The 11123-nt window shown below is 53.8% G+C and overlaps 1 protein-coding gene across 1 annotated transcript in view; it reads right to left on the reverse strand.

Annotated features, from left to right (window-relative positions):
* Positions 1 to 1367, reverse strand: part of LOC101442851 (disks large homolog 5-like) — a gene marked incomplete at its 5' end in the record, with an annotated part of 179482 nt that extends 178115 nt beyond the window's left edge. The window contains 2 exon segments of the mRNA XM_058299259.2: positions 969 to 1020; positions 1282 to 1367. Coding sequence (XP_058155242.2) covers positions 969 to 1020; positions 1282 to 1367 — 138 coding nt within the window.
* Between the last annotated feature and the right edge of the window lie 9756 nt (positions 1368 to 11123).

Raw genomic sequence — 11123 nt, forward strand, 5'->3', positions numbered from 1 at the left:
CGCGGGAAGTTGGAGAGGGTCCTCGGATAAACTACACACTAGAAAAGGTGTGAAAATGAGGGACATGGGTCTCTGTCTACCTCCCACTTTTCCCTTGATATAACTTCCCTCCAAAAATTTTTAAAGCTATGAAGTTCCCTAGGATGGAAATTACACCCCCACACACGTGCGCGCAAAAAAGCACTCTTTTTTTCCCCAGTCCTTTCTTTTTCATTCCACAGTTTTTTATCAAACCTTCCCACCCCCCACCCCCCTCCGCGCCCCTCACCTCCAGCTGGCGGGAAACTCTAGACCAGGCCACAGACCAGCCAATCAGCCTAGTAACCACACGTCCAAGGTGCAGCGCGCCTGGGTGCTGGTGGGCGTCTCTGCGCCAGGAATAGCTTCAGCCCACATCCAGCTCCTCAAAAGCGCCCGGGGAAGAGGATCGGCGCGAAACCGCCGCCTCGGCCCACTCGAAAGCGGACCTCCCGTTCCCGCTCCAACTTGGCGCTGCTGCCAGCCTGTCTGGGGACCCAAAGGGGGTGGCCTGTGGGTAGGAAGACAGAGGCCAAGGACGTGGGGTGAGGGGTATTTTCCAAGTGAATACCTAAGGGATGGAGAGGGAGGTAACATCAGATCTGTGACCTTGCCACATTCCTAAGGTGGCAGCCGCACGGGATGCTCCAAAACTGGGGTGGATCTCCCCAACTTTCCTTTGCCCTCCCCTCCCGCAAAACCTCCCCCCGCGTTCCTCCCCCGTGATTCCTTAGTCCCAAAGATGTTCTCCCTATCCCAAAGAATCCCCCCCTCCTTCTAACCCCACGAACTCATCTCCCCAACAGACTCCTCAAGTGCGGGCTGATGTGCTCCCCCTCGCCCACGCGAGGAGCCCAGCCGCTGCAGGTGAGCCGCACGGAACACGCACCAGCGGCCCCCAGCTTGCTCTGTCCTCGCGGGGCTGGCGCTCCCTACCCCGCACCACTCACCCGGGCGGCGTGCGTCCCCCACCCGCGGTCCCGGCCGCTGCCGTAAACGACCCTGCAATTAAAAAAAAGGGGACAGGATTGGGCGTCCGCGTCCCGGAGCGCACCGATGGGGGGGAACTCCTCACCCGCGGCGCGCCACGCGCTGCCCCATCCCGAGGGCGCAGGGAGAGCGGAGACAACGGAAGGCAGCGAGGGGAAGGCAGGCGGGGAGGGAGGGAGGCGCGGCGGCGTGCGGAGCGAGGAGGTGGGCTGCGGAGGACCCCGAGAGGCGACGGGGCCGGCGCAGGGGGCGGGCGCCTGGGGCGCGCGTTACCTTCGTCTTGCCCCCGCAGTGGCAGCAAACGGTCCACAGGTACTTGAGCGTCCGCCAGAGCAAGATGATGACGAGGCCCCCGAAGAAAGTCACCATGGAGGAGGCCAGGAAAGCCCACCACATGCGTTGGCCCCGGCTGTCGCACGGCACCTCCATGGTCACCGGAATGATGAGCGTATCCATCTTGGGCTCGTGGACCGAGGACGAGGAGGAAGAGGAGGAGGAAGAAAAGCAGGAGGAGGAGGCGTCTAGGCTGAGATGGTTCGCGTGGATATTGCTGCTCATTCTAAGACTGCTGCCTCCGCCACCGCCGCCACCATTTGCCATAGCTAGCAACGGGCAGCCGGGCCGGCGCAGGGGCTCGGGGGAGCTCCTCCCGCCGCCAGCGCCACCCCCAGCACCCATCAACTGTCATATTGTGCTACTGCCGCCGCCGCCGCGGAGCGCGGGGAGGGGGCGGGGAGGCGCCTGGGCTGGGGGCGCTGTGCGCGACCTGGCGGGGTGCGCGGAGATATGTACAGCGAGCCGCCGCCGCCCGCCCTCCCCCCGATCGCCGGCCCGCCCGCCCGGGGCGAGGGGTGGGGATGGGGCGCGTGGGCGGCTTCCCCTCGCCGGGCCCGCGCCCGGCTCGCCCGGGGCTGCGCTGGCTCCGGGCGCCCGAGAGGGAGGGCACGCCGCGGGCCGCCCGCGCCCGGGGTCCGGGCCGCCCGCGCCCAGGGTCCGCGCCGCCCCTCGGCCTGCCCCGGCCCTGCGCGCCGCCCGCCCGCCGTGCGCCACGAGTGTGCGCTGCGCTCCGCCGGGGACCCTTCCCCCGCGCAGCTAACGAGCCGCTCTTCCTGATGAGGCGGGAACTCGTTAATATTGTCTAATCAGCCCCCTCCTCCCCGGACGCCCCCGCCGCCCCCTCCGGGGGCTGAGCTCAGCTCGCGCCTCCGCCCCCTGTGCGCGCGGGGCCGCGGCAGGTTCACCGCGTCCGCTCCCGGGCCGCTGCCGCCGCCTAGCCCATCCTCCAGGGATCCCTGAGCCGCCGAGCGCCCGCGGCCTCCGCTCGCTCTTCCTCCTCGCCCGCGGCTCTTCCTAGTCCCCGTCCTCTCCGCCCGAGCCTCTTCGGCGCGCGCCCTGCGCTCCCCGCAGCCGCCAGCAGCAGCAGCTGCAGCAACTGGAGCGGGCGCGGGCTCAGGCCACCCTAGGCGGGAGGGGAGGCGGCTCGCCGCGCTGCTCGCCTCGGCTCGGCGCTGGGCAGGGGGCGGGCAGGCCCCTTGAGAGCGGCCCCGCACGCGCCCGCGGTCCCCCAAGCGCAGGGCAGAGCTCTCCAAGCCCTGGCGCGGGACCGGGCGCCTCTCTCCAGGGCGCTGCGCCCCCAGCTGAGCGCCCTGGGAGACTCGGGGAGGACCGCGGGGCGCCCGGGGCAGGCCGAGGTCCACCAAAGAGCCCCAATCAATTGAATTCCACAGTCTGCGCGCCCCCGGGCCCTCGGGCTTCGGGAGTGAGGAGGACCCTTGTCCAGGATACACACACCTACGGATCTCCAGTGTGCTCTGGCCCCTCTTGCTAGGTGCCCCAGGGTCCCGTGCTTGGTCTGGAGGCAGGGCCAACAGCAGATGTTTTTCTGCCTTTACATCAGTAAACGATAGAGGTTGCCTAAAGGAGAGGGGGCAAGAGAGGACCAGGAGGGACCTGGCTTCAGGCAAGGTGCGCGCCCCAGTAAGCAAGGGGCGCGTGCGGCTCAGGGAAGGGGTGCTCCAGGCGCCGTGAGGGCTCACCATTCCCCATTTAGAGGCTTCCCTCCTCCCCACTTAAAGCTGAGGGCGTGTGACCTCGTCAAGCAGCCTCTATCCCTTTCCTAGCGTGGGGATTGCCCTTCCTCGACACCGACCCTCACCCTACAAGCGGGCCACAAGTCTCTCCAGTGCTAATTCCGAGGAAGATGATCTCCGCCTCCCCTCAGTGCCCGCAGTGCTTCACGCCCAGAGCTTGCAGCGCGTTAGTTTCAGCCTGCTTGGAATCCTCAGGCTCCTTGTGGTGTGAAGACCCACGTTACGTCCCTAACTGCACAGGCTGGTGGAGTGTCTGGCTGAGTGAGATCAGCTGGGATCAGCCCCTCCCTTGCCCTGGGAGGTCGTTGGAGGCAGGGAAGGTGACTCTGGGCAGAGAGGCCGATGGCAGGAATGTTTTTATTTTTTATTTACTTATTTTTTATTTTTTGACATACCGGGGCCGGGGATTGAAACCTGGACCTCATACTTGGGAGGCCAGCACTCAACCACTGAGCTACATCGGCTCCCTTATTTATTTATGTATTTGCTTTTGCAGAATACTTTTCCTGAGCTCGGGGGTCAGTCATTACAGTGATTAGAAAGGAGGCAAGGGCAAAGCGGGAAACGGGCTGACTTGAGTATTTGGTGCTCAAAAAGCAGTATGCACGAGGGAGCTCAGAATAGTATTTTCCAGAAAGTGAAACTGTCTGAGACACCCCTCTTTGTCACCCAGGTGGTACGTCCAGCCCCATCCTCCGTGTTCAGCACCCACTCTGAACACATCCCCCCCACGCTGGTCTCACTCATGAACGGGTTCTGGGTGGTCTCCGGCACTGGGGTGGGGGAGCTTGCTGGGGGGTTGTGCAAGAAGGGTGAGCGCTGAGGCTGCTTTATTTCTCAGCCTTCTAGATGGCTGCACTTGTTGCCTTTGTGCCTCAGCATATGCCAAGAAAGTTAAGGACTTCCCTTCAATGAAGTCTAAGAAGTGAAATTTAAAAGGAAAACACCCTTAACATAAAAAGAGCATCAAAGGGGAGCACCATCTCCCCACTGGGAAATGAAACCTCCAGAAAGGATTCCCTCCCACACAAAACTGAGCATCTGCAAACCGCTGTTACCCTCCCTGGTGTCCCCACGCATCCCCCTACAACCTCAATTCCCCTAGGAGCGCCGGTCCAGGAGCTGTGAGCAAGAGGCCACTGGTGGCGTGAGTGCCCCCCAGCTGCAGGAGCCCCAGCTGTGTTTCTGCTCCATCACCACCTTTGTCATCTCAGCATCCTTCAAGGGGCCTCCAGACACCATCTCATCCTGCCCTTCACCCCTGTCTTTGCTGACTGAAACTTTTAGCAGCTTCTGTGTTATTCAAAACCTAGCCTTAGTCCAGATTCATTAGAGACCTCGCTGTCAAAGTCAATATCCTACTATCCTTCCAATCCCCTATCCCTCACCACTTCCTGGAATGTCAGTGACTGGTCCTGAACAAGAAAGGGCCACCATCTGCCAGCAAGAGACAAAATCAGGCTTTTGCCCAGTGCTCTCCAGCCACTTTCTTATTGTCTGCAAAATTCTGTTCCAGGTTCAGAAAACCTGGCATCCAGCCTTACCAATTTAGGAAAAGGTTCTGCACAGATGTGATGGATCCTCTCACTTGAAAAGGGACTCAGGTATCTTTTGGAGATCATAAAATTGGAACAAAAACAGGAACTGCACTACCTGCCTCAAAGGATTATCGTGAGAATGAAAAATAAAACCGTATACAGATCTTGGCTGCAATTACTGTGACCCCAAATTCAGATGGCCAGACTCAGACCAGAAGTGAGATCTCTGACCCCCAAGCCAGGTGTGTGTGCCTGCCCCAAAACACCAGAGATGAGTGCAGGTACGTTATTGCTCCCAGACCCCACTTTGCTTATCTGCACCCCAACAAGTCCCCTTGGTTGGATGAGAACTGCACAGAGGCAATCCAGTGGCCCCTCCTCTTGGCCACAGCCCTGGTTGAGCCCAGATGGCCCCGCAGCCCCGCTGGCCATGGGCAGGTTCCAGTGGCACCTGTGGCAGATCCCGTCCAGCCGACTGGCTCTTCTGACTCCCAGGAACTGCAGCCCCCTCACCGCCGTTCTCCCACTTCAGGTCCAAAGCTCCACCCTGGGACTTCCTTCAGTGTGAAGAGGATGGACAGTCACCTACAAGCAGCCTCGGTGCACTTTCACTTAACGTAGGTGTGACTACAGCCTGAGAACTCACTACAAGAACTGAAGGTGCTAAGCAAAAGTAGAAACCTCAGCCTCGGTTATAAAAACCATGAGGGCCACTTATTTTTTTTTAAATGCATTTAAAAATTTTCCAGAGAAAACTCTATGGGGAGGGGTGGATGGCATCGATGGGAACTGTGTAGTTTATGCATGGCTTTTCTATAAACCTACAACTGTTCTAATAAAATTATATTTTTCAGCTTCCCAGAGTGGAGGGCAGCCTCTTTGCCATGTTCATATGTGTCTGAAACAGCTTTCAAAGCAAACCAGAGGTTGTTCAAACCTGAATAATGCCAATGGATTTAAAATAAAAGTGCATAAATATATAAACTAAAAAAGCTGAGTGATGAAAATGAAAGACAAGAGAACAATAAAGGTTATTTACTTAAATGTTGGCCCAGCATTGAGGTACCCTGGATTTTATTTTTCTCTGTTCTCCACCGGGTTCCCACCACACTCTTGACATAAACCTACTTTTGCTCTGGAGAAGCGAGGTGATGACTCTAAGTGATCTATCACCCTCTGGTGGCTATTTCTGGTTCATGACATTGTGCCTTCACAAAGGGGCTTATTATAACAGTCGAAAATTTGAAATGTGAAAATTCCAGGGGAAGTCCTGCTGTAAAAAACTGCAACCCCAATAATATTTATTGTCCAGTTACTAGTTCTAGCATCATGTAAACCGTTATGACAAAGGCAGCTAACAGGGTTCATGTTGTTTGGTGACTTGATGTCAGATCTCAGCTATCACTGCCATTAGGAACCCTAAACTCCTTAAATCTCCACTGTGTTTCCTTCTAAATGGCAGGCTGTGCTCTCCCCTTTCTTACCTCCTTTAGTCTTCATAAAGCCTTTATGGTTTATGATAGAGCAGTAGCTATTCTCCCCACTTTATAGGAAAGTAAACTGAGGCTTGGATCCGTCAAGCAACTTGACATGACATTAGTCTGTTACCTCTGGAGCAAATCCTCTTTGTGATTTACAATGAAAAGGGATATCATAGTGGCCTAATCCTTGAAACCATGCTGATGGGAACACTGAGTCCCAGAAGGGAGCCCTGGCCCCCAACGTGGAGAGACTTGGTGAAGAAACTTTGAGAGGTTTGCTTCTTTTTGTTGTTGTTTTTAAAGACTTATTTTATTTATTTCTCCCTGCACCCCTTGATGTTTTGCGCTTGCTCTCTGCCTCTGTGTGTTCTTCCATGTCTGCTTAGGCAGCACCAGGAGCCGATCCTGAGACCTTCCAGAGCAGAAGAGACATGCTCAATCTTTTCATGCCACCTCAGCTACCTGGTCGACTGCGTCTCTTATTGTCTCTCCTCTGTGTCTCCTTTTGTTGCATCATCTCACTACACCAACTCTCCACAAGGGCCAGCTCTGCACGTGGGCCAGCACTCCACTCAGGCCAACTCGCCCCACCGACCAGCTTGCCTTCATCAGGAGGCCCCGAGAATTGAACCCTGCACCTCCTATAGGGCAGATGGGAGCCCAGTCGCTTGAGCCACATCTGCTTCCGACAGGTTGGTTTTTTATAAATAGGTATTCCATTTTTATTTCTGCTTATAATAATAATTCATAATCACTGTAAAGAACGTGGGAAGTAAATGTTTCATGGAAGAATCCAAAAATCACCTTGCATTCCACCACCCACAAAGAAACATTCGTAATACTTATTTTTATTTTTTAAACCTTTTTCTGTGGAGTGTACTTTAGCAAAATTAGAATTAGATTAAACTTCTATATTGTTATCCTAGTCTCCCTTTAATGTTACATTGTAAGCCTTTTCTGCATGTCATTAAATACCTTGGAAAGCATTTTTAAAATAATTGAATAATTTTCATTCTGTTGACATTTAGAGGATTTGAAATTTAACAACTTTTAAAATAAATCCTACAAGTGTGGGCCAGTGATTCATAGTAGTCAAAAATATATCTGAGGCAATTTCCACTGATATTTGTACATCCTAGACCCAAGCACCCATCTTCCAGGGTAACTGGATGTGACAGAGACGTGCATGTGCGGGCCTGCCCGGGGGTGGGATACATCCCCAGCCTCCCCCAGCTATCACTGACCAAATAGCCAAGGCCACATGAAGGATTTTTTGAGCCAGGACATAGTACCTAAAGAGTCATTCTTCCCTCTCCTAATACATTGAAGCGAGCACCTTTGGGAAAATAATGACTGTGGTGCCACCATAACCATCCCTGCTGCCACCAAGATGCAAACTTGCAAAAATATAGACTTCATTCCCCGAAACTATCTGCACTGCTGGGTCAAAGTTGACCCACCTCATGGACCATGACCTGGTTTAGAAGTCCCCTTTGACTTCCATTCTGGGGGACTTCCAGAAATTTCTAGCAACCTTTTACCCCAGTGATCACAGCCACTCTGCCAGAACACAAGGACCATGTATCTTACCTCTGGAGACAGGCAGAGCAAAATATAGTCCACTCATTTTAACTAGTGGCAAAACAGGGCACCCAAGGGGAAGAGGGACTTCTTAGTGGCACACACCTTGTTCTCCTTTCAGATCAACAGGCTTTCTAATCCTTTTCTTAGAGGGGTCCTGCTTGGACCTTTGCAGTATCAACATGGGGGCAGTTGGGGACTGAACTCCTAAGCTACAGCTCCAAGGTAATCCAATGGCTTGATCATAAAGGAGGCTGCACAGAGGCCAAGGGCTTAATCCTGAACCTGCCACGTGGTCATTGTCACATCTGCAAGGAAGGACCACGTGGAAACCATTTTCCCCCTCAACAAAAACACTGACACATGAAAAAGTGAGGAGCTGGGATGTCACATATCTCTAGGGAATTTCTTGGCTTTCCAGTTCTAACTTGCTCTACAGGCATCTGCTTTTGGCATAACATCATCAGAAGCAGACTCCCGTAGGTTCATTTTGAGAATTTACCTCCTGTGATGTCTCATCTCTTCTGCTTTAGTCCCCACAGTTGCCAAGCTTTCTGCTTCCCCCAAATGAGGAACTGATAATGGCTCAAAAAATAACCTGTATGAATTGTGCAAAACTAAGAAACCCCTTAGTTGTGAAACTAAGAAACCCCTTAGTTGCTCTATTTTTTTAAAAAAGCAACTAAAACAAAACAAAACCCCAATCGAGCAATGTCCTGGGAGCAGAGCAATAAACAGGCTGCTGAGTTCAAGAGGAAAGTTCATTGAGAGTCTTTATGAAAGGGACTTGTCATGTGTCAGCAGGAAAACGCTGTAAATTTCTTGGGGTGTATGAAACCCCATCCGAGGACAGCTGCCTAAGGACAGGAAGGAGAGGGGCGTCCTCACCAGGGGCAGGACCTGAGTCCTCGAGTCTGCCCAGTAGGCATGGCTCTCCAAGCGGTCCAGAGGGGCGCTCAAGGAGCTGGAGGCCCCTGCCAATCACCTGGCTATTCTGACCAATCCAGACTCAGAAGAGTGACCCCCTGTATGGGGATGTCAGACACGAGCTGATTGGAGCACAAAGTTTTACAGACTTCCAGAAAGTATGCCTAGAGCATTGTGCAGCTGGGTCACTGTCCCGCAAACAGCTGAACCTCTCTGTAGGAGAGCCTCCGGGGGCTCTAGAACCCCGTGTTAAATGCTTTTTCTGCAAGGTGCTACACTGAGTTGGGGGACCACGAAACATCCTGTGGGTTATCTATAAATTGCACTTTTTCCTCCCTCCTTATAACAGAACTGGAAGCTGGAAGCTGAGCAGTCACCCACCCACTGTCCTAGCTGTGCTGGGAACCCCCCGGGTGATGGATAGTCATGGGCTAAAGGCTTTTTATTTAACTTGCTCTTGGCTCCTCTATCAAATTCTGTCTTGGTCGCACTTTACTGAGAAAGATTGTTTGGTATGCATCAGTAGTTTTTGTTTCACAAGGTAAAACATATTCTGTTAAAGTAGAGTGGCTCAGATGGGAATTCCAGCCCCTTTGTCATTAGTGTAGAAATTCAATGGTTCATAAGCTGGTGGCCCATTGAAATGGCTTGCCATTAAATTCAGTGGGGAAGACCATTTGAGTTAGAAGCAACCTAAAGGCTGAACAGAATGTACCCCCACTTTGCACTGCCCAGAGGACTCTCTCATCCTGGGTCTCCCAGGGAGACTGGTGTCACCAGCTCAGAACAGAGTGACTGAGCTATTCCTCAGAGAACCCACAGCAAGGCCAAAGGAAGAAATGGCATTTATGCTCAACCTACCATAAATCAGCAGAGACCCCCTTCCTTCCAGCACGGTAACAGTGATGATGAACCACCGCTGAGGACAGGAACAGAGTGGGGACTTCCCAAAATGTACTGCCAACCTTTCCCCAAGTCTTAGATCATCTTCACAATTTTGGCCATATCGTCATGCTGCCTTCACTATTACTTCATACTGGCCTTCAAGCTGACTTACTTTACTTAAATTTACTTCCAAAGGAAATTATATAATGCCACCTTAATGGAAAACCAGCATCACTCACTATAAATAAAAGAGAAGTGTAAAAATAAACACAATGAATAAAAGCAACATGGTGAAATCAGAGCTTGGTGTTGGCGGCTGACCTGGACCCTCCTTGCTAAATGGAGAAATTGGACATGTGGGAGCGGAGTTATGGGAAGCCTGTTTCTGTGGCAATCAGGTTCAAGAGAAAATTGAAAAGGGAATGACTCTCCTTTAAAGCCAGGGTCAAGTAGGAACTAAAATTGTTCCTTGCACAGTCCAGGGCTAAGCAGTTTCCTTTGGGAAATACTGCTTTCCTGCTTGGTTTAGCACCAGGTATGACCTCCACTTTACGAATGTGGAAACCGAGGCTCCGTGAGGTCACGTTCCCCATCCCAAGTCACACCGAGAGCTGGTGTGTGTTCCGAGGCCTCACCGCCAGCTTGGTGGGCGCCAGCCAGCAAGCTGGCAGCCTCTCTCCATGCTCTGCTTCCCTAGCAAAGCACAGTACAAAGGGGTTCCAAAGCCTCAACACCAGGAAATGAGGGGTCTTGCTTGTACTGCCCTGTGCGCCCCCTCCCGGGAGCCATCAGAATGCCGGACCTGGCGGGACTTAGCAGGTGGTTTGTCTGGCTTTGTCTTTTTATAGGTGAGGAAAGCGAAGCTTCGAGATGTCAGGTAACCTGCCCTCTGCTCATCAGTGACTGAGCTGCAGTTAGAATCCGACTCATCTTCCTCGTCATCTGCTGCCATTTCTGTCCTCTCAGATGCCCCCTGGAGGAGGGGGCAGTGAACTTTCCTCGCCAGCCTCCCTTCTGCTCCCAGCAGGTCTTGGAATTCCTCTCTTGCAGACCTTTCTTTAAAATGCTAATCAGGGCTCTGTGCTCCACGGGCCCTGTGCCCCATCAGGAGCCCACCTGCCAGGTGAGCCGCCTCCGTGGTTCATCACAGAGCCCCTCAGAAGTCCCCGGGCTGGCTCCAATGCATCTGGGCCCCTACACCCCGCGTGGGCTGGCATCCCAGGCTGGCCAGGAAATGCTCCTGGCTGGAGGCTTTAAACTCAGCAGGCACAGCTCATCCTCCTCGGCCTCTTCCCAGCCTGTGGCCCAGAAGGCAGCTTTGAAGCTCCTCCGAGGGAGGGGCCCTGGGGTTGCAGATGCGCCAGGCCCTTTCTGGGGCTGTAGGGAGGCAGGGCGAATGGGGGGCATGGATGTTGTGCTGAGCCCTGCCGAGGAAGGAAGACGCTGGGGGCGGAGCGATGGAAAAGTTCACAGAAACTCACGTCAGGCATGGAGAGGAGCTGAGAGCAGAGAAGAAACAGGAAGAAAAGTAGGGAAAATTGAAAGGAGCGAGAGGGAGCAGGAGAGAATGAGAAAGTAAAACAAGGAAGATGAAGTGAGCACATACCAGCCAC

Source organism: Dasypus novemcinctus, chromosome 6 (assembly GCF_030445035.2).
Source record: "Dasypus novemcinctus isolate mDasNov1 chromosome 6, mDasNov1.1.hap2, whole genome shotgun sequence".
Taxonomy (NCBI): domain Eukaryota; kingdom Metazoa; phylum Chordata; class Mammalia; order Cingulata; family Dasypodidae; genus Dasypus; species Dasypus novemcinctus.